This window comes from Caretta caretta, chromosome 9 (assembly GCF_965140235.1).
Source record: "Caretta caretta isolate rCarCar2 chromosome 9, rCarCar1.hap1, whole genome shotgun sequence".
NCBI classification, from domain to species: Eukaryota; Metazoa; Chordata; order Testudines; family Cheloniidae; genus Caretta; species Caretta caretta.
The window spans coordinates 76,731,372-76,755,281 of NC_134214.1; the positions used below are offsets into that span (position 1 = coordinate 76,731,372).

The window sequence follows — 23,910 nt, forward strand, 5'->3', positions numbered from 1 at the left end:
TGCAGTAACATCATGGTCTGTAGAAACACCAGTCTTAATAATGCTGTAATACGCTTTTTCTTTTATCTACAGTTGGTGTTTAATACAGTGCTAAAATCAATTGAAAGCTAACTTAATCATGCAGCTCAAAAGAACACAGCATCTTGCAGGTGACTTTGTATATCAAAGTCCTTTAATTATTTGCTCTTTCCTATTATTAGTACAACGAACAACCATTTCCTGCATTCTGTAAGAGAACTAATTAAGCTCCAAACCAACCCACACCTCCTCTCATTTAAAAAAAACCCTGTATCTAGTAAACCCAGAATATACACTCATAGTAAAGCTGAAAGTTTTTATTATATGTTTGAAAGAAAACATACATAGGTGTGAAATTGAGTTAACATATCCTGTATTTTCAGAAGGCAGTAAAAAATTGACTGAGATTTCTAAAGTAAGATAAAGTTTTTATATTTCCTGACTGGTCCCATGTTTAATCCTAGGAAAACATACCAAATGTTGGCATCGTTCAATGCAAGAATTTGCTCCATTCCCTCCATAAATAATCTCCAGAGAAAGATCTACCTGGACTTACATATCTTGAGTTCTCAAAATTGAGAAACCTGTTATCTGATGGGCTTATCTTCACATGGAGAAATCCCCGATTAACTCCACATGTGGACACTTTGAAAGCTAAATTCAAGTGAGTTAAGCTAAACAGGGACAAGGCACTCTTATTCTGGAATAAGAATATCCATAGGTATAGTGAACAGGGGTGAAAGTAATATTTACCAGTATGGGGGCCTGCTCCGGAAGGGGCAGGGCTGGGGATCAGCCTCCCCCAGCCAGCCCATCCGTGATGCCTGTTCCGTGCTGCCCGGGGCTCCGGCAGCGATTTAAAAGGGCCCGGGGCTCCGGCCGCTGCCACAGTAGCAGCAGCGGTGGCTGGGAGCCCTGGGCCCTTTTAAATCGCCAGGGCAGCTGCCTCTCTTTCCCCTCCCATCAGCGGCCCTGCCGGTAGGGTCCCTTCCAGCAGGGCCGCCAATGGTGGGGCAAAAGGAGCAGTGATGTTAAAGCACTGCCGCAGCAGCGCTTTAAAGTCAGCTGCGTACAGGCCGGTACCGGCTTCTTACCATTACACTGTACTGGCCTACTTTCACCCCTGGGAGTGAATCAGGAATAACTCTGTGTAGACAAGCCATTAAAAATGTGATTCAGCAGTTGGATCACCTCCATTTGTTATAGCCTGGTCAGTCACTTCCTCCTGTACTGCAGGCAGTGCAGTCTTCATTGTTAGAGGTGTTTCTGTCTTGGAAATGGAGTCCATTTGTATTTGGGGGTGTACATTGAAAGACTTTTGAAAAGATTCTGATGTGAAGTAATAAATGAATGGGTCAAAGCAGCAATTCATTGTTGCAATGCATAATGTGATTGGGTACATTGTCCTAGCAAATCTCTCCAAGGAGCAGTTTGCTATGGCTTGAGATCGCACAAGAGCATATAAGAAAAGTATGGAATTGTAGGGCACAAAGCATACTACAAAAATGGCCACATGCACAATGATCATCTTTAGTACTTTCTCTTTGTTTGTCCCAATCTGAGATAATGTAGCAGGTTTCCGGAGAGTCTTCAGAACCAGTGAAGAGCATGTGAGGTTGATTAGCAAAGGAATTATGAATCCTACCACTTCAATAAATATAGTGATCTTAGACAAATAGGTCTTCCAGACAATTTTGGAAAAACCCTCAAAGCAGGTTGTGCTACTGTTGGAGACGTTGGTTGTGGAGAACAAGGATGCTAAAATTCCTCCACTGAGGACTAGTATCCAGACTCCTGCACACACGATGGCTGAATTTCTCCTTGTCCGAATGGTACGAGATCTGAATGGGTAGACAATAGCCAGGAAACGGTTGACACTAATGCAGGTGAGGAACAGCATACTGCCATATATGTTGGTGAGAAATGCAGTCCCTGAAATCTTGCACAGAGTGTCCCCAAAAGGCCAGTGCCTGTTGAAATTATAGAATATTTTAAAAGGCAAAGTGAATACAAAGAGCAAGTCAGAGACAGCAAGGTTTGTCATGAAAATAGTTGTCTCGCTTCGCATTTTCATTCGACAGCAGAAAACAAACAAAGAGGAACAGTTTGTGATCAAGCCAAGGATGAATACCACACTGTATACGGCCCCATACAGGTTGTATTTAAAGGAATCATCTGTCAAACAGGTATGATTATTGCTGTGGTTTCCCATTCCAGGTTTGTGACGTGCTTTTGGAGCCCTTCAAAGCTGAATTCAGTGGCATCCATAAAATAAGTTAGTGAGCACACTCTTCCTTAAGAAACACATTCTAATGTTGTGGCTTGAATCGCTGGTGCCTCATATTTGTGATGTCCTGTCGTCCTGAGGAAGACACAAACAGTCAGTTCTGCAACTCTGTACATGAAAACACACAACCCCTTTTCCCCCAACACCACCACTTTCACATGTTATGGAGCATATTCTTACCACTGCAGATGTTCAGGGTTTTTTAAATGTTTATCAGGTACATTTTCTTAAAGATACATCCCATAGGTAAGTATCATGGAGTAGGTATCTTTATTCTACTTTAGAAATGTTGTGATAATGGTAGTATTTGGTTTACAATATATTTTCTTATATACTAAACCAAGAAATTTGAAATGATCTGGAAATACATCAGGAGGGAGAGTTTGTCACAAAGGCCAGTTAACCATCCAGATCCTTACTGAAAGTCTATGGGAGTTGGGTGCCTAATTTACATATGTGCCTTGAATAGGATTGCCAATCCTCCAGGATTGGCCTGGAGTCTCCCAGAATTGGCATCAATCTCCCAGTGACTACTGAAAGCAATCTGGGAGATTTTAATAGGATATTTTAAGAAAATGAGATTACGTCATGTTGGTGGTAAAAATCTCCCAGAATAGCTTCAGTCAGAGTTGGTAACTTCTTGAAATAAACCTCCCCCTAAAATCCTAAATGGGAATGGACCATCAGGTTTGGGAAACAAAAAACAAAACCTAACTCTAAAACATCATCCTTAGCTGGAACTAAATAAGATTCTGAAATGTTCAGATAAGCTCTTGGAGCTATGCAGAGAACGGAAATTCTATTTTGTGAAGGATTTTTACATTTGTCATTTCTCCGATTAGGAACGAAATCCCAACATTTTGAAATTCTCTCTGAAAGAAAATTCTGAAAAATATTTAGATACAACCTTGAAACATTTTGTTTTGATTTGCATTTGTTTTAAAAAAAAATTCAATTATACTTAAATAATTGAAACAGTCATTTAAAAAAATCAAAACATTTCATTCTGAAAAGGTCAAAATGGAACATTCTGAAATTGTTTGGAACTCTTTAGTTTTTTCTCAAACAAGATTTTGGCAAAAACATGTTTTCATTAAGTGTTTTGATGATTAAACTGTGTTCCTTAGAAAAGGGTTCTAGTGAAACTTTTCCAAACAGCTCCTTTTTCACTTCTGGTCTTTGACTAGGATCAGAACAGGAAGTATTGGAAATCCCATAGAAAATCTGGTCTCATGAGACTTCCAACCCAATTTAGCAGGCTCTAAAGATTTGGATTGTTCTGATAAGCATTTGTTTTTTTACACTTATTAGAACTAAATACTTGGAACCCTTTTGAAGTACCCTCATTAACTGTTCTATCTTGAGTCTATTTTTAAGGCCTGTGCAAAGAAGCAATCAGAATGTTTCTCAGATTAGGGAGAGAATAATTTTTTGAGCATGGCTGTATCTCTGGGGAAAGTGGGACAAGGTCAGACAACTGTAGGAGGAGTGTCTGCACTGTAAAATATAGCAAACCAAATAGAGAATATAAAGCTTGTTTCCTGTGATCTAACAACTGACCTGGCAGGTAAAACTATAGAGCATTTTTGACAGATGAAACCACTAATTAGGAGTTGGAGCTGCATCAAAAAGAGATCTTGTGGCAATATAGATTAAATAGCAAATTTTAGGTGATATAGGATACATTATGATTCTCTGAAATAATTGAAAACACTTTTGAAATTAGAATATGTAAGCAAACAACTAATTGAAATGAAGCATGGATTAAATCAGGATAATTGGATGCATATTGTCTAACTAGTAAAATCAAGCATTTTCTGTTTTGTATTCCCAGTGGGAAAAAGTACATTGTCAGACAATATTTCTTGCATGCAAGTTATCTGTAAACCAACTGTAAAATGTCCAGTGCTCAAAACTTTACTAAAACCTACTCTACTACAATGAAAAGAACAGAAACTTCTCATTTTCCTCATCACAAAACTTCATCAAACGACAGGCATGAATTCTGGCCCAATCTAGGAGTGACCAGAAAACTGTACATATACTGTAGATACTGCAAAAGCAGCATTATATGCCAGTTTTCTAATCAGTGCCCTGCCTTGTCCCTTAGAGATTATTCCTGCTAAGAGCACCGGTCTGTGTATAAGTAGTTGCATAGGAGTTAGTGCGGAGTCAGATCAGATGGACCATGGCCCTGATCTCTAAGCCTTACCTTAGAACTGCACCTGTGTCACAGCGCGCTTACACAAAAGCCTCTCTCTAGGTTCTGAAGGAGCCAGGATTGGGGCAAAAAACTTCTACCCCAGGCTGCCCTGTTTATTCGTGGGCTTCCTAGGAATTGCTAACTGTATGTGCATCGGTTTGTCTGAATTTGGTCTGTGATTTCCTGGCAGTTTTTGGCACATGCTTTTAAACACAGTTCAGTAAACTTCTTTATCGTTACTTATGTTTGAGATGTGCAGTTGCTATGAGGATCCAGGTTAACACACACTCAAATCAGAAGAAGACATACCTTTATCTGATAGCCGTTGGCTGTGTGGCATGACAAATGAGATCGAAGCCAACCTTCAGATGTTTTCTACAGTACAAACAAACAGACGCTTCCTTATGTGAACTGTCTTTAAAAAAAATGTAGGGGGCAAAATGCTCTTCTGGTGTGTCTCAGCTTTGTAATCCACACATTTTCTCTCTTTCACTATTTCAATGTCTGCTTTACTAAATTCATGACAAATTGAATTTCATTGCCAAGCAGTAGGAAACAGAACACAGAAGAAAATTCCACAGCGATTTGTTTTGGAAGAGATACTACAAAAATACACTTTCTTTAATTGTGAAATAATCTAAAAATAATCATAGGATGACCTACACATTTAGCTGGCTATATCTATATCAAATGAATTTGTATAGGTTTTATATTTTGCCTGCCTTTAAGGCAAGAATTAACCAGGTTCACAAATATATGTAGTTCCAACAGGGATGGTTTGCCTCATAACTTAAACCTCAGTCTACTAGATTAACTTCCTGGCTTCTAACCCACATACAGTATATAAACAGACTGTACTTTATCTCCATCTGTAATGTTTATGTTGAAATTTAACTTGCATAAATAGATTTCTTTTTTTTCCTCATTGAGAGCCAGGTTTTCCATGTGGCCTCAATGTAGGTTCCATATATGTCCAAATGTTGGAGGGTACAATTTTGGGAACCTATGTTTCTACTCACCCAAAACTTACATCAGATCGTTGGATATTCAATTTTCCCATTTGTGTACGTGGTCCTGCATTTTGGCAGCCCCAGACTGTGCATTCAGAAACAAAGGCGTGTATATTCAAAGGGTATTTTGAAATATTTACCATTATTGTTCACAATCAAGCTATGTTATGTGCCAGCAATATGAGCTACATACAATGCAGCTCAAGTGCTCTGGAGAAAAGATGCTGGATCATTTAATTTTTTTGTTTTCATTTAACAAGGAGTCACATGGACATATTTCACTTTCCTGGTGCATCAGCCTGAGAATTGTCTACCAACAATTGTCCAAACTAGGTTATGATCTAGAAAATATGAACCCATGTTGTTTACCAAATTACTCAAACTGAGTCATTCACTTTCAATTACAAGGTGTCAGGGTCTATAATTTTAATGCTTTAAATATAAGATACATTCTCCTTCTCTCTAACCAAAATTAAATCAACAGCAAATTTTCCCTGCCTGTCATACTCACCATCCTATCACTCATTTGGGAAAGATTAAGAAGATCTAGCTTCACGTTTTTAACATGCCAAGTTCAGTGCACATCAAATAAACAAAGTAACTTGGAATACTGTTTTTCAGGCAGACCAGATCTTTAGATTAGAAGCGATGCCATAATGGAATATAGAAAAGTGCTTTTACATTAGAGTAGCGAATAACTGGGAGCTTCACGTGACTCTACATCTTTTGTCAGGTACGCCAGTTCAGCCCCACTGAGAATGAAGCCAGCAGTGTTGCAACAGATAATTGACAGTCAGGCTTGCTCTCACTCAATTCTCATGTGCTATAGGGATCACTTTCACCTGCCATGCACTGAAAATTAAGGAAATCGCCTCGTCTTTCCTAAAATACATGATCCCTTTGTTTCTGACTCTATTGTCCTTACGCACTATGACACTCATTATTGCCACATCGTAGCTTCTCGAGGCACTGTAATTATCAAATATATTTACTTGGCTTCCAGAGAGCTTTTAATTTGGGAAAGAAGTATATTTGCACTGAAAATATTGCTCTTGACACACAATAAATTAACTGTTCAAAAAAAAAAAGGAAAAACTGAGTTCGTCTTATTTTATTCATGAAGCTGCCTTCTTTTTGTTGCTTTTGACATCTCTTTCCCTACACGTTAGCCATTGGAGGCCCAGTATAATACAGTATGAACTCAGTGCTAACTGTAAGTATACCTAGACATTCTAGGTAGGGTGGCCAGGTGCCTGATTTTCGACCAGAAAGTCCAGTCAAAAAGGGGACCTGACAGTGTCCAATCAGATCTACTGACTGACACTCAAAGTTCGGTTACTGTGGGCAGCCCTACTCAGCCAAAGCTGTCTCCTACCTACATCGGGCGGCTACAGCACTCAGCTGCGGTTGCGCAGGCGAGTCCCTCCTAACCCAGGAAGAGGGAAGCTGACCGAGGAGGGGGTGGGGCCTCAGGGCAGCAAAGATGCACTGTGGAGGATGTTCCAGAACTCCTGATGGAGTGTCCGGTTTTCAAACATTATGAAGTTGGCAAGCTTAATTCTAAGTATATTTCAATCCCCCTCAGCATAGGTGGAGATGGACCTCTTGAGGTCCCCTTCAGTGCTATATGTCTGTTTTATATGTTATGCATAAAATATACATTAATTGGATCACTTTTACTTTACAAAACTACTTTGGAATCAAAACTTACAAATCACATCATCTCAATACATTTGCTTCTTTCCCTTGCTTTTTATACTAACTTAGTGGAGATGTAAAGTGATTTGAACTTTGTTAACATGAATATTTAAGAAGTCATGTGGGTATACAGCAAATAAAAATTAAATGGCTTGTTGATTTTCTTAGTTTGACTCAGATGGCCAAAGCCTTTCAAAATTCTGACGGAATTATTATGCTTAATGCACTTTATGACACAAAATAGTGTTACACAAATAGGACCAAATTTTGGAAGGTGTACCTGTGTGCATGACAGAAAAGCCATAGGCCAGGAGGTGATGCGACAGAATTGCTCTGGATTGCCTCATGCAAATAGGCTAGCGTACAGGCCTTTCATGACCAAAGAGTTGGGGTGCAAGGGTCATGGGGTCTTGGCTGTATGAGTCAGTACATACAGCCTCTGCCCCAGTAGTAGACCATTATGTATTGCCCTTGCACACAGCATGACAACTTTTCCTATTCTTGGCAAGAACGGCATGAAAAGGCTTTTGCATCATTATTGTGCATCCAGTTGACAGAATATAAAGATATGGCTCCACAGTGTGTAACACTGCACTAAAACATGTCTTATGCATCATGTCTGCGAAGCCTAGTGAGATGAGTTAAGGTCAAAGTCACTATAATCACTGATTTGGAATTTTCTCCCTTTCGTCTATTTCTAAGGTTACTTGGATTAGGTAGAGGTTTTGGATGGGAATTTATTTTGGTCTAAAGACAGTTTTAGTTTTTCTTCAGATTTATTGGGGCATAAACCTGTGTAAGGGCTGCAACATGTAGATTCTTCTAGACTTGCATGAGAACTACTGATATGAGACTGTAACACATCTCTGTAAATATGGACCCCACAGATATGGTTTGTTTTCTTAATGCAAAATGAGATTGTGTGACAAATCTAAGGTATTTCTAATAGACATATCACAGTAGCATCTAGTTATCAAGCATTTCTGGTGTCTTACAAGGTTTAAATTAAAAAATTAACAACCCTGAATCCAGAACCCCAGCTAGCATTTGGGATAGTAATAAAGCCAGCTCATATGACTTTATTGTGAGTCTTGCAATATATGTTGATTTTTGTCTGAAAGCTTACATTACTCTTTCTTTTTTTTTATGAAAAAGTTTTTTGCCCTTATGGTTAGGGGCGTCATTTCAGAAAAATTCTGAGATGGGAGCAAAGTTGTGTCAGCGTAGAGGATGTTCTCTGTCCCAAATAGGATCACAAATGAGAAACTAAGCAATTATTGCTTTCCTAATGACAGGTTTCAGAGTAGCAGCCGTGTTAGTCTGTATCCGCAAAAAAGGAGTACTTGTGGCACCTTAGAGACTAACAAATTTACTAGAGCATAAGCTTTCGTGAGCTACAGCTCACTTCATCGGATGATTCCTTCATTCCTAATGTCATCCAAAATTGAGGGGGGGAGGGGTGTGCAAAAAGTGGAAGATAATGGTAGGATGACCAGATGTCCCGTTTTTAAAGGGACAGTCCTGTTTTGGGGGACTTTTGCTTATTTAACCCCCACCCCCTGTCCTGTTTTTTCACGTTGCTATCTGGTAACTCGAGATAATGGAGCATACAGACCTATGAAAAGTTGGGATGGGGGGGAGACAACTTCCCCCTTGCCTTTAGCAAATGATGTCCCTGCTTACGGTTTTGGAGAGAGAGCCTGAAAAAATGATCTAAGTACAGTCTAAAGGCTCAAACAAATCTGTTTTTTGGGAACTCATGATTTTTGAACGCTCAGGTCTGGCAATATTGTAAAGATATGAGACAAGTGCCGGTAAAAGACTGATCTTTATTTCCTGGCCTCAGTCGCATAACATAGGGTGGGGTCACAAAAGGTTGCCCCCTGTCACACAGCAGGAGTAGGTGTTCACTGACTCCATTGGCTACTGGTAGAGGAAACAGTGTTGTTGTTTTTTTAATTGGACATTCATTTGAAATAAGGTTAATCTAGAATTAGATTCAGGCACTACACCTTCCCCTGCCAGTTATTGTGGTTTTAAAGTAACTTTTTCCTATTTTCAAAAGGTTTTTTTTCCTCTTTCCTGTTGATGTGTGAAAAAGCCACATGAACAGAAGAAACTGGTTGACAGACAACAGAAAACAATGAAACTGTCTATAAACAAAGTGTTGTTAAATGTACAAAGTAACTGAAAGCAGAAAAGAGACTTTTTTCTAATCTTGCAACTCTAGTAATCCTAGGTGTTATCTGTGACAATAGTAGGAAAACATATTCAGATAGAGTGTGACTTTTAAGTTGTCCCTTTAAAGCCTCTAACTCCAAAGAGCCAAACAAGATCCTCCGACACACAAACATGCATATTTTAACAAAGCAATTTACTGTTAGGAAGATGAAATGTAGGTTACAGTGAAAGGTAGAGTTTTCTAGTGCCTTACAATAAGGGAAGGAGTCAGGCTTTCATTCATGGCTCCGGCACTGACTTGCTGTGTACCTTCAGCACCTATATTATCTCAGTTTCCCCATATTTACGAGCACAAATGCTACTTACCTTTGAGCTTTGCAGGGAGTTTCGAGAAGGAGTTCTCCAGGTGAAGGAGGAGCAAATACGGAACCCTTGGGGCAAGTGGCTGTCTATAATGTGTGTTTGTGTTTGGGGGTTACTTGCTGCGTGCTGAGCTTGTGTTTGTCTGTTTGTTTGTTTGAAGGACCTTGTGCTGTGGACGGCAGTTGGAAGCAGTGAGCTTCTAAACAAGGTTTGAAATCTAGAAGCCTCTGTTCACTGGCTGAGCCTTAGTCAGGGGGCGGGGCTATCAACAAGGCCAGGGCTTTATAAAGCAGTGAGCAAGCGACCAGGGACCGCTAACAGGGAGTTTTGAGAGGGGGTTTGGAAAGGGGGTGAGGTACACTTGCCATTGTTTAAAATCTTTAAACTAAACTATAATCAGAACTCCTTGATTTAAACAAAAACCCTATCATTAACCTAGGTAGCTGTAGGAGAAAATGCAGACAGAAGCTCAGCAGCAGAGTGGGGGCTATCCAGTTTATTGCACTCAGTGTAGCATGTATGATTACCTGCCTCTTGTGGGTGGGTGACATGTGTGCATTTGGTGCAAGAGCTCCTGGCCCTCAGAAACAGTGTATGGGCTTTGGAGGCCAGGGTGGCAGAACTGGAGGAGCTAAGGGAGGCAGAGTGGTATGTTGATGAGGCTTTCCGGGACACTGTAGATTTGTCCCACCTCCGGTCAGACCGCCCCTGCACTGTTAAGGAGGATGAAAGGCCCAGAGAAGGAGAGGAGTCAATGGGAACAGAAGTAAACCTTCCCATAGTTGGGACCCTCCTTCCAGATGATGATGGGGTATCCTCTTGCACTGAGGTTACCTCTCTGGGGGAGGGAACTCCAGTCATTAGGAAAAGGCAGGTGTTAGTAATAGGAGATTTGATCATTAGAAACATAGATAGCTGGGTTTGTGATGACCAGGAGAACTGTATGGTGACTTGCCTGCCTGGTGTAAAGGTTATGGATTTCTCGAGGCATCTAGATAGACTTATGCGTAGTGCTGGGGAGGAGCTGGTGGTCATGGTACATGTAGGTACCAATGACATAGGGAAGGGTAGGAGACATATCCTGGAGGCCAAATTTAGGCTGCTAGGAAAGAGACTGAAATCCAGGACCTCTATGGTGGCATTCTCAGAAATGCTTCCAGTTCCACGTGCAGGGCCAGGTAGGCAGGCAGAGCTTCAGAGTCTCAATGCATGGATGAGACGATGGTGTGAAGAGTACGGGTTTAGATTTATTAGGAACTGGGGAAACTTTTGGGATGGGGGAGCCTATATAGGAAGGATGGGATCCAGAGTGGATCCAGACTGCTGGCACTTAACATTAAAAAGGTTTTTAAACTAAGCAGATGGGGAAAGCCGATTGCTGCAGAGGCGCATGTGGATCAGACAGAGATTTCTCTGAGAGGAGAGTTTATTGATAGAGATTCTCTAGGTTTCAGTCAGGAGGAGAGGATGGAAGAGGATAAAGTATGGGCCAGATCAGATGAGAAACATTCACATAAAGAATTTGACACATCAGAAAAGGGCAGACAAATAAACGGTGACAAGTTTTTCAAGTGCTTGTACACAAATGCTCAAAGTCTAAATAATAAGATGGGTGAACTAGAGTGCCTCGTGTTAAAGGAGGATATTGATATAATAGGCATCACAGAAACCTGGTGGAGTGAGGACAACCAGTGGGACATTCCAGGAATATATCGGAAGGACAGAACAGGTCGTACAGGGTGGGGAGGGAGTGGCACTATATGTGAAAGAAAATGTAGAATCAAATGAACTAAAAAATCTTAAATGAATCCACATGTTCCATAAAATCTGTATGGATAGTAATTCCATGCTCTAATAAGAATTTAACAGTAGGGATCTATTATCGACCACCTGACCAGGACAGTGATAGTGACAAAGAAATGCTAAGGGAGATTAGAGAGGCTATCAAAATAAAAAACTCAATAATAGTGGTGGATTTCAATTATCCCCATACTGACTGGGTACATGTCACCTCAGGACGAAATACAGAGACAAATTTTCTCACTACTTTAAATGACTGCTTCTTGGAACACCTGGTACAAGAACCCGCAAGGGGAGAGGCAACTCTCACAGAATCACACAGAATATCAGAGTTGGAAGGGACCTCAGGAGGTCATCTAGTCCAACCCCCTGCTCAAAGCAGGACCAATCCCCAATTTTTGACCCAGATTCCTAAATGGCCCCCTCAAGGATTGAACTCACAACCCTGGGTTTAGCAGGCCAATGCTCAAACCACTGAGCTATCCCTCCCCCCTAGTCTAGTCCTCGATCTAGTCCTGAGTGGAGCACAGGATCTGGTCCAAGATGTAACTATAACAGGACCGCTTGGAAATAGTGACCATAATATAGTAACATTTAACATTCCTGTGGTGGAAAGAACACCCCAACAGCCCAACACTGTGGCATTTAATTTCGGAAAGAGGAACTATGCAAAATCGAGGAGGTTAGTTAAACAGAAATTAAAAGGTACAGTGACTAGAGGGAAATCCCTGCAAGCTGCACGGACACTTTTCAAAGACACCATAATAGAGGCTCAACTTAAATGTACACCCCAAATTAAAAAACACAGTAAAAGAACTAAAAAAGAGCCACCGTGGTTTAACAACCATGTAAAAGAAGCAGTGAGAGATAAAAAGGCATCTTTTAAAAAGTGGAAGTCAAATCCTAGTGAGGTAATTAGAAAGGAGCATAAACACTGCCAAATTAAATGTATTTAATAATAAAAGCCAAAAAGGAGTTTGAGGAACAGCTAGCCAAAAACTCAAAAGGTAATAACAAAATGTTTTTTAAGTACATCAGAAGCAGGAAGCCTGCTAAACAACCAGTAGGGCCCCTGGACAATCAAGATATAAAATGAGCACTTAAAGACAATAAAGTAATCGCAGAGTAACTAAATGAATTCTTTGCTTCAGTCTTCACGGCTGAGGATGTTAGGGAGATTCCCAAATCTGAGCCGTCTTTTGTAGGTGACAAATCTGAGGAATTGTCACAGATTGAAGTGTCACTAGAGGAGGTTTTGGAATTAACTGAGAAACTTAACAATAACAAGTCACTGGGATCAGATGGCATCTACCCAAGAGTTCTGAAAGAACTCAAATGTGAAATTACGGAATTATTAACTATGGTTTGTAACCTGTCCATTAAATCAGCTACTGTACCCAGTGACTGGAAGATAGCTAATGTAACGCCAATATTTAAGAAGGGCTCTAGAGGTGATCCTGGCAATTACAGACCGGTAAGTCTAACGTCAGTACCGGGCAAATTAGTTGAAACAATAGTAAAGAATAAAATTGTCAGACACATAGAAGAACATAAATTGTTGCACAAAAGTCAACATGGTTTCTGTAAAGGGTAGAGTTCTTTGAGGGGGTCAACAAACATGTGGACAAGGGGAATCCAGTGGACATAGTGTATTTAGATTTCCAGAAAGCCTTTGACAAGGTCCCTCACCAAAGACTCTTACATAAATTAAATTGTCATGGGATAAAAGGGAAGATCCTTTCATGGACTGAGAACTGGTTAAAAGACAGGGAACAAAGGGTAGGAATAAATGGTAAATTTTCAGAATAGAGAGGGGTAACTAGTGGTGTTCCCCAAGGATCGGTCCTAGGACCAATCCTATTAAACTTATTCATAAATGATCTGGAGAAAGGGGTAAACAGTGAGGTGGCAAAGTTTGCAGATGATACTAAACTGCTCAAGATAGTTAAGACCAAAGCAGACTGTGAAGAACTTCAAAAAGATCTAACAAAACTAAGTGATTGGGGAACAAAATGGCAAATGAAATTTAATGAGGATAAATGTAAAGTAATGCACATTGGGAAAAAATAACCCCAACTATACAATATGATGGGGGCTAATTTAGCTACAACTAATCAGGAGAAAGATCTTGGAGTCATTGTGGACAGTTCTCTGAAGACATCCACGCAGTGCACAGCGGCAGTCAAAAAAGCAAATGGGATGTTAGGAACCATTAAAAAAGGGATAGAGAATAAGACAGAGAATATTTTATTGCCCTTATATAAATCCATGGTACACCCACATCTTGAATACTGCATACAGATGTGGTCCCCTCATCTCAAAAAAGATATAATGGCATTAGAAAAGGGCAACTAAAATGATTAGAGATTTGGAACGGGTCCCATGTGAGGAGAGATTAAAGAGACTAGGACTTTTCAGCTTGGAAAAGAGGAGACTAAGGGGGGATATGATAGAGGTATATAAGATCATGAGTGGTGTGGAGAAAGTGAATAAGGAAACATTATTTACTTGTTCCCATAATATAAGAACTAGGGGCCACCAAATGAAATTAATGGGGAGCAGGTTTAAAACAAATAAAAGGAAGTTCTTCACACAGCGCACAGTCAACCTGTGGAACTCCTTGCCTGAGGAGGTTGTGAAGGCTAGGACTAAACAGGGTTTAAAAGAGAACTAGATAAATTCATGGAGGTTAAGTCCATTAACGGCTATTAGCCAGGATGGGTAAGGAATGGTGTCCCTAGCCTCTGTTTGTTAAAGGGTAGAGATGGATGGCAGGAGAGAGATCACTTGATCATCGGCTGTTAGGTTCACTCCCTCTGGGGCACCTGGCATTGGCCACTGTCAGAAGACAGGATCCTGGGCTGGATGGACCTTTGGTCTGACCCAGTATGGCCGTTCTTATGTTCTTATGTACCTCGTGGGTGCTGAGGCTGAAATAATTGATGAAATCCTGGCTCCACTGATATCAGTGGCAAAAAGCCAATTGACTTCAGTAGGGCCAGGATTTCACCATGTTTCAGTGCTGTCGATCCCAGATGAAATACATTAGACAAAAAGCAAAGTTTTAGACTACTCCAGAGCTGGGGCCATCTGAACCTTTGGCATAATCCTGGGTCCTAACAGGCCCTTCTAGCAGCCAGGAATCAGCCAGGGGTAGACACACCTTGGCCACACCCCCTTTCTCTTGGCCTCTCCCACTGTAGGGGTGGGATGGGAGAAACTGTGGTGGTTCTGGGCAGTGTCCCCGCTCCCACTGCCCATGAGGGCCCAGCGCCTGCACTGCCCACCCGCGGTGGCGCCGCATGAACCCCGGACAAAGGGGCCAGGGCCATGGCTGGGCGCAGACATGGTGCGGGGCTGGGTCACCTTGGAGACAAGCCCCAACCCTTCTCCCAGGACCCTGCTGCGGCCATAGCTGGCCTATGGCTGCCTGACAAAGGGCTGCACACCAGTCCGAGCAAGTGGGGAGCAAGGCTGGTGTCCTGCCTGGGCCCAGCTTGTGGGGCAGGGGGAGGGGTGTTGGTGAACAAGCAGGTCCCACCCCATAGGGATGGCTGGGCCCGTCTAGAGAGTCCCCACTGAGCTGCCCTAGCCTGCAGCACTCGCAGCAATTGGGGGAGGGAGCAGTGGCATGTAACCCCCCCCCACATTGCCTCCATTCGGGGAGGCAACCCCTCCTGTCCCCCAACCTGCACCCATGGTCCTACAGCTCCTTTTTGCACTAGCAGAGGAGAATAAAGTGGCCAAAACAGGAGCCAGGATTAGAGTTGTTCTTCCTAGAGATTTTTCTTCACTGAATGTGGAAAGGGAAACCTGATCTATATAAATTATAATCCTAAAGGATAACCGTTTGTTTCCTTTTGGATTGATCAGCACTGTTGTTGACTCTTCTAACAGTCCTTGGAGAGCTACAAGGCGTTTCCTGTGCATGGCGACTTCTCTGTGCTCTATCTGTTTTGTGTTTAGCTCATTAAAACATTTTCCTTTTATCGGAATGGTGAACTGACCTAACCAATAATCATATGCTGACCTTCAGGGCAAGATATTTTGTTTTTTCCTTTCACTAAAAATGCCTTCTTCCCAGACCCCTCATCCCCTAATCTATTCTAAGATTAGAGCTACATTCCAGTAAATGTTTCAAACTGTCACCATAATGTGTGTGTACACTGATGTGGTAAACTTGATCCTCAATTCATATATATTAATGGATTATTATTAGTAAAAAGAGAACTCAACCTTTTGGGCCTAACTTTCAAAGGAACCTCAATATGATGTCTGAAGACTGAGACTGTAATTTTGCATGTGTCTTTTTTCATGCCCAAGTCTCTTACTGGGTGGATCTCTCTTTACACTGGTATAGCTAGATCTAATGTAGTGCTGCTGTTGGCCAGCATAGCAGTAGACCATGCAAAATCTGGAAAATCCAACAGAGAATGTAGTACAGAAAACAATCAATGAAAAATTATTTTAAAAACCCTGTTATGCTTGTGACCTAACCAGTTAGCCAATGTTTGGAGTTTAGTAGGTTGTTTCCATTAGAAGGAGAAAATGATGTTGGAGTCAGGTATTTCTTTGATGCAATCCCATTTATTTACAAAGAATGTACAAAGTCCTATTTCCCTGAACACAAGAGGAATCAAACAGGAAGGAGTTTCTTTGTTCCAAGTTCAAAGTCTCTTTCCAGCCAGCACTCTGCCCAAAAGTTCCCTCTCTCTTTTGGATTTCTCTCTCAGCCATGTCTTCAGTGCTTCTCTTGCTGTCTTGCTTGGCTTTTGGCCTGCTTCTCTGCATGTTCTCTGGGTGCTTCTACTCTCACATGCACACCTCTATCAGATAATTCCCAGTAAAACCCCACTGCCCAATAAGTCATTTTTCTGACCAGCCTTGCATATGGCCTGTGTTTGGGTCAGGGGCTCCTACACTTTCATCTATCTTACTGTAAAAAGAAGCTTAACTGCATCTTACATTTATCCTGAATGAATGGTGTCTTATGCCCACCAGCTTCAGTGAAGTTTCACTCAGCCTCCATCAGAATACAAATGAGTCTCAGGATTTTGCAGTTATAAAACTCTGTGATGAGGGGATTACAGGTTTGATCTCCTTTGAGGTGCTTCATTCCTCCCCCACTGAAGTCAGCAGGAGTTGAAGGCACTCAGCATCCCACAGGAGTGCTCCAGAACTTGCAGAATGTGCACCCTGCACTGGTTTGGTAGGTGATCTTATTGATGTAATAAGGCTCTCTCAAAGGGCCTGATCCTGGAAAGTGCTGAGCACCCGCAACTCCCACTGAAGTCTATGGACTAGATCCTCATCTGGTGTAAATGGACGTATTACCATTTACTGCACTGGAATGGTGCTGCTTTGCACTAGCCGAGGAGCTGACTATTTTTGGGTATGTTTACACTGCAATGTAAACTCAGGGTTAGTAGAACTTGAATTAGCAGACCCTGGGTTTGTTAACCCAGAGCTTGAACGTCTACATTCATTTGTAACCACAGGTTAGGAATTGTTGAACCTGGGGTCCCAACGTGAGGCTCCAGCATCTGCACTGCATTATGGAGGCCTGAGTCCAACAACCCATACCCGAGACTTCCTAGTGCCCTCCCAAAATATGGATGCTCTAGCTCTGTGTTTGTGGTACAGTATGGGGGGAAAATTGACTGTCCACCAAACTTGACTGTCCAGAAGACAAAGAAAGTCGGCCGGTGGGATTGTGAGATACATCTGGTGGACTCCCAGCTGGTGGAGTCCAATGGGCCTGCATCTACACTGCAGAGCAACAGGGTCCTAGCTGATTCAGTCTCAGACCCTCCAACTCGTGGGCTCCTGGGACCAAGCCCTGCATTAGCACGATTTGTGTGTAGACAGAAGGGGGGTTAGGCTTGAGCCTGAGTTTGAACCCTGCGCTTACACTGCAGTCTAGACATAGCCTGAGAGCTGAAGGTAATCAGCACCTCCTTGGAGTTAGATTATCACATGGTTTTGGACATTAGGCATCCATATTTTATGTGTCACAGGTACCTTTGCCAAAACTGATGTAAACTGACCTAGAGGCTTGATTGGTGTTTTCACAGAAGCATCTATACCCTCTCACAGAGAAAATGTCATATTCCTAACCAGGGTTCTCCAGTAAATCAGGCTTTTATTTTGTTTTGTAAATTGAAAAAAATTCAGTAAATTATAATGAAAATACATAAGAGAAAACACACCCGAGTGCTGAAAGCTAACAGACAGCGAGAGTTGTGATATCTTACTCCTTCAGTAATAAACTACAGGGAGCAAAGCTATAATAATGGAATAAAGCTAGAATGATTTGTCCTTAGAAAAACGCAGATTCAGAGACACCATAATTTCATTCCCATAATTCAATTTCTAGATGCCATATTTCCAAGAATGACAGAGAATGGTGGGAAAACTACAGCATGGTTTGAGGGGAGGTGGTGTTATTTTTGAGTAATGCAATACAACTCATATTTAACTTGAAAACAAAAACATCTTTTCAGATGTGACTTTCTTTGTGAACATACATAACTTTTTAAAGTATTATGAAAAAGCATATTGTGTGTATTTCATTAAGACCTATGATACAAAAAGCAAGCTATTGTTGCCTTCGTATGTATTCATTTCTAAAGTTGAATGACTGATGAACACTGTTCAAATTCACTTGCTCAAACTTGCCAAGATAAAGATAGTATTTGAATTTTCTAGAAAACAAAACTACAAATAATTCAGAAAGCTCTCTCATTTAAGGGGGATCAGGACAGGCTAAACTGTTACTGAAACTGAACTGGTCTTCACCCTTTCAGAGCACAGTCTCTCTTGAGTAAATGCAGGAGATGGTGCATTTGAGCAAAACATGTACCACCACTGTCTGCTCTGGTGAATAGATAACTTCTCTTTCCAGTAAAATAATTAAGCTTTTGTGAAAGGTGGTGGCTTCATGTCCCCAGAGACTAAAGTCATATTATTTATGGAACAAGCATAGCAGCAGAGCAATCCTTTATACCCACTTGACCTGGTAAAACCCCACTGGGGATGGTTGGGGATTTCAGGCTCCATACCCATTCAGTCCTATGTCTGTCTGGTGGGATAGTTAAATAGAATGTCATTTGTGGCAGTAGACAGCTGTCCATGCAAATAGCCAGGGACTGGATTGATTTAATCAGCTTGCTTTCCGTATGGAAGGCCAACAATGTGTCATATGGTAATTAATGTTCTTCACTACCAACCTGGTCTAAATTCTAGCAGGCAAGCTAGGGCTGCAATCTTCTATAACTAGATGTCATGTTTTGGTGAACTCTAACAAACACAAATATATCTTAAAAAATTAACATAAGTAGACTGACAAATCAGGAAGAATATGAATATAAATACTTTGACAATTGTGGCAAAATTGACTGAAGAAATCCTATAATATTAATACAAATACAGAGCAACTTTATAGTGATTTACACGTAAACAGCTCTTTGCAAACATTTAGTAAACCTTGTAATGCTGTTAATCCTATGAGATATGGCAGGGTTTTAATTATGGTTTTCCCTATTTTGGAAACTGATCCAGAACTTAGAGGGTCTGGTTTTGCACCACTGAAGTCAATGGGGACAGGCTCAGACCCAACCTGCATGTAAGGGTATGAATTCTCTGCAGAGTTGGCCTGGATGTGAGTGACCACACTGTAAAACCACACCCAAGTTACTGTGTCCTAACTGATGCTGTGTTCCCCCATGCGTGTCATTAGGACTTCTGTGGGCACATCCCATGAGTCTTCATGCTGCAGTAAGCTGAGCTGCTCTGATTCTTTCCCAGTGAATTGTGGGAGAAGTTCTGTTCTGAGCACACGGGTGAAATTGTGGGAAGGCATTGGTGGACTATCAATAATGCAGTGATTTAGACTGCATCCTCACTGCAAAGTGGGTGGGTTACCCGTCCAAGTGAAAGCAGAATCTCAGCTCTAACCCAGGGTTGAAAGCACTTCTCTCAGGTGAGAGGTTTTTGAGGTTGGATAGGACAGGGGCTAGGAGCGACACCTGGGTAAAAGCCTGGACTAATTCTGAAGTGCAGACATACCCTTAAAAGTGGCAGTACTAGATACTAGACTATAGGTTTCCTATTCCTAGTCCCATGTTCTATCCGTTATGTTTAGGGTGACCAGATGTCCCGATTTTACCAGGACAGTCCTATTTTTGGAGCTTTTTCTTACATAGGCTCTTATTGTTCCCCACCCCGTCCCGATTTTTCACCACTTGCTATCTGGTCACCCTAGTTATGTTACACAGCCTCTAGGGGCGGAAAGTGCTACTGCTAGGATTGCATCTTTTCTGCTACTTGTGATCTGCAGCACTTAGAAACTATTACCATTAATATCTCACTTCTGTCAGAGAACATGACGAGAGACAAGTTGATGTATTTTCTTTCTGTTCCTTGTCAAACCACATCTTCTGAAATGAAAGTTAATAGGTAACTGCATTCAGGCATGATTCTATTTGTACTTTCTCTGTATGTTCTGAACTTCTATCTCCAGAATTTAAAGGACACTGGTTTTATCAACTGACCTAAACCCTAGTCAGGAGAAGTCTCATTTTTAGTCTCTAAGGAGTCAAAAGGAATGTACACTGGGTCCTTTCTCCCCTTCCCCATGTATTTGAGGACTCTTTAAGTTAATAAGCTTTGAACTCTTTAAAGTAGTAAGGTTAGCTTCCTGCTAGGTTTGCTTTGGCTTTCATAGAACTAACAAGAGAAAGAGGATGGAAAAAGTATTGTAGGGTGAGAGGATATCCTCACTGAGCTTTGAACTTCCTCATCCTTTAGGTTTTGCTAACTATTCTATTCATCTATTGGAGTAATAATAAATTATAGAACTGCCTTGTCTTAAAGAAAAACTCAGCACTGTTATTTAAAAGTATTTGTGCTGCAAACCGTTCTTGAGATGGTGAAAAAACTAAGGGATTTTTATTTGTAATTCTCTTTTTAAAAGCATCGCATTTTAATAATAACTAGGCATCTTATATGCCTAATAAATTTTATATTTAATAAGTTTTTACATATACTTACAGCCAAATCATGGCCCTATTGAAATCTATGGGAGTTTTGCCATTGATTAAAAGGGACCAGAATTTGGCTGCAAATGAATGCCCCTTAATTCTTTAAAATAAAACAGTTTTACAAAATGAGAAATGTTGACTCTTATACTCAGTTCTGGAAATATAGTTTCTAGGGCCTTGATCCTGCAAAGATTTGGACACGTGCTTAACTGTATGCACTATCACAGTGCGCTAAGCATAGAAATCTTTGCAGGATGACAGCCTAAATTAGCATTGTTTAATATAGAGCTTGCTTGTTTAAACCTAAGTTAAACAGTATCTTTCAGATACTGAATTCAAAATGTTAAAAAATGTTCTAAACAATTTATTATTGAACAAGCTGCTATTATTTGGATTAGCTGAAGCACATTAATTAGCTAATTAAACACAACTCTAACAGAGGTCCTTAATTTGTCATACTGACTTCAGGAGATAGTGTGCATTGCAATGGTTTGCACTGCAATAATTCATAGCAAGTAAGTAGTTTTGCAGAGTAATTGCATTCCAAAAACATGGAGATAATCTTTTCACTGTAAACATGTTGCTACATCACTGCAGGAAACTAGCACTTCTTTCATAGAAACAATATTATGGCTTGGGCAAGAGAAATGAAATCTTTCCCCAGATAAAAGTATTGCTAAGTTAGTACTAAAATATTCCACAATTCCAACCTAGTGGGCTAGATTTATTTCGAGTGAAATCATTCTATTGGCTCCAATAGTTACAGCTGGTATCAGTCTGCGCAGAGATTTTAAAAGTATGAAAATCAGATTCTCAGAGCTGACATTAAATCTGTACACTTTTATAACTGAACCAGAAAATTAATAAATAAAAATAGAAACTTACCCAAGAGATATAGGGCTAGAGATAGCATGCCTCCAGACAGCTACCTAGTTAGCAGTTTTCAGACAGATTCCTCTCTGGGAGTCCATAGATTTATCCATTTTTTTTTTTAAATAAAGGTTTGTTTAATCCCATAAGTAAAATCTGCCTGCTCTAGCTTTTTACGGATTGTCGTTCATCCTTTAAAATGTGAGGCTACTAGCAGTTATCTCCTTTCCTTTGTTAGGGGAGAGAAACTGCTGAATGTTGCAGCCATCATGCCTTAGGAAACAGGACGCAAGAGAAGGCCCAATGTCTATGCAGGATCTGTGGGCAGGGGGAACTCTTGGGGGTCTCAATGGGAAATGTTTTTCATTGGATAAGAAGGCATTATTAGTAGCTGTGATCCCGCCCCATCCTCTGTGCTTTTAGTCACCAGTCATTGGGCTGATTGTGTTTTTCCCTGAAGCGCCTTGCCCAGGAAAAGCACCTTTCACAGTTAAGAATTAGCAGCTTAAGTACAGCTCGACAATAGATAAAGCTTATTTCCTGAGCGGTTGGTTAGCTGACACAGCTGGTGTGTGTGTGTGCTTGCAGCAGAGTATTGCTTTAGACTAGCAACTGTAAAGCAAGGGAATACCCAGGACTGAAAGCTCAAATTTTGTTTCTACAACTACAGTGATTTCCCCCACACCCACCTACCCAATTATAAAAAAAAGGGGGGTGGGGTGGGGAGAGATTTCTGTGTCAGGCATGCTCCAGAGAACACCCTCTGGCTGCAAAATGAAACTTTATAAAGATAATATATTAACATCTTTCCATACTTCCTATTGATCTTTCCATACTTCCTATTGATCTCAAATTCTGTGTGCAACTGTTTAGATAAAAATGAGCTAGAACAGATTAGACTCTTGCTCTCAAGCAGTTTGCTCTGAAAGCCTTAGATTCCTGCTTAAAACGTTTAGAAGGTAGTTTGAATTTCAAATGTTTATGGAGATCATTATAAAGTTCACAATCTCCAGAGAGGTAGCACTTCTCAGGTCTTTATAGCCCAGTCTGCTAAATCTTACTGTCTCAGTAAATCTGGCTCCTGACTTACCAATTAACCAGGAGTTTTATTTCTATCTCTTACCTTCACTGCCAGCCCTTCAGCTAGGAAAAGGTTTTCGGGTGTCTTCTGTCTGGGAGGAAGAGCAATGTTAGTGGACAAATTATTCAGCTTTACTTTCTTATGGCAAGTAGTGGTCCATTTCTTTTCTCCCAGCCTTCTCCAGCCCTCCGCTTGGGATCCTGAGTCTGCTTTTAAACTTTGGTTTTTAAAACTTAGCCAAACAGCTCACATGCCCTGATTTCATTTTGTTTATTCTCCTTTTTCTCCGCTCTCTTCTGGCTGCTCTCACAGGCAGCCAAGGCCAGTAAACAACTCATTGTGAAGCTGGAGTGAATGTTATTCCTTGGACTAGTGGCGGGTGATACAGCACTGCAAAAAGAGGATTCTCTGTCTTGCTCCTACAGACTGTGTGTGTGTGTGAGAGAGAGAGAGTCATCATGACCAGCTGCCATGGGTTTTTATCCAGTCGACTCTCAAATAACTTTTTGAATCTCACATTATAGCAGCTTTAACTCTCAGAAGCACAGACACTGTGGTAGCCCTTCTTCCCTTGACCATAAATGAATTTCATCCTGTCAGGATTCACTTATTCTCCCTTTAAACTGCATAAAAAGACCTACATAGATTCAAATGGCAAGTGAAGAATTTGCAAATGCTTTTAGGTGCAAAGTGAAAATGGGTCAGTTTTCCCTTTTGTACCTGGGATTTAAAGGTGAGAGAGAATATAGATGAGTAATGAAGATGTGGCTGAGGAGATAGCAGCAGTGTTAATTTACAGAGCAACACACAACTGAAAGCTCCCCTAGTAACCGACCCACAATCAGATTCATCACGTTTTTGTGGGCAAAGGATATGGGAGTGGAGGGGTTGAGGAGACTAAAGCCACTATCCCAATCCAGAAGCAGGGTGTAGGGCTGCAGACATGCTGATCCCCCATTTCTGTGGTCAGTACCCCAGTTTATGGGCTGGGATATAGTCGCTGCTGGCTTGCCACACTTCTAGCATAAGGTAGTAGGGACACTGACCACATAGTGGCAGATTGTATGGTCTATCCTCCATTCTCCTCTGATTGCCGCTTTCCAAACCAGCCTGTAGGAGGCTGACACACAAACCTCTTCAGCACACAGGTGTGCAGAGAACTTATCCCATACACCAGTATGGGTAAACTAAGGAATTCCCTACACGGTTCAGCTGCATGCTTTAAATGGTATGGAGGACCTCATGCTGGCTTATTGCACCAAAGTAAATTGTATCCATAGATTTATACACATAGGGAGGTCTGATTTGGCTTCCTGGAAAATAACGAAAATTGATTTTACCATAATAGGCAATGGGAA

At 41.1% G+C, this 23,910-nt stretch overlaps 2 protein-coding genes across 9 annotated transcripts in view; one reads left to right on the plus strand and one right to left on the minus strand.

Annotated features, from left to right (window-relative positions):
* The window catches only part of CYSLTR1 (cysteinyl leukotriene receptor 1), a 292,327-nt gene that overhangs the window by 28,017 nt on the left and 240,400 nt on the right, over positions 1 to 23,910 (plus strand). The window lies entirely within an intron of this gene.
* Positions 321 to 23,910, minus strand: part of LPAR4 (lysophosphatidic acid receptor 4) — a 60,899-nt gene continuing 37,309 nt past the window's right edge. The window contains exons 1-3 of one of the 6 annotated variants that reach the window (XM_048865017.2): positions 22,595 to 22,925; positions 4,818 to 4,883; positions 321 to 2,380 (exon numbers count right to left, since the gene is read on the minus strand). In XM_048865017.2, coding sequence (XP_048720974.1) covers positions 1,181 to 2,230 — 1,050 coding nt within the window. In that variant the 5' untranslated portion in view covers positions 2,231 to 2,380; positions 4,818 to 4,883; positions 22,595 to 22,925 and the 3' untranslated portion in view covers positions 321 to 1,180. Of the gene's footprint in view, positions 2,381 to 4,817; positions 4,884 to 19,915; positions 19,934 to 21,486; positions 21,823 to 22,594; positions 22,926 to 23,910 lie in introns of those variants that run through there. The other 5 variants (XM_048865016.2, XM_075132447.1, XM_048865018.2 and 2 more) reach the window with 5 other exon arrangements.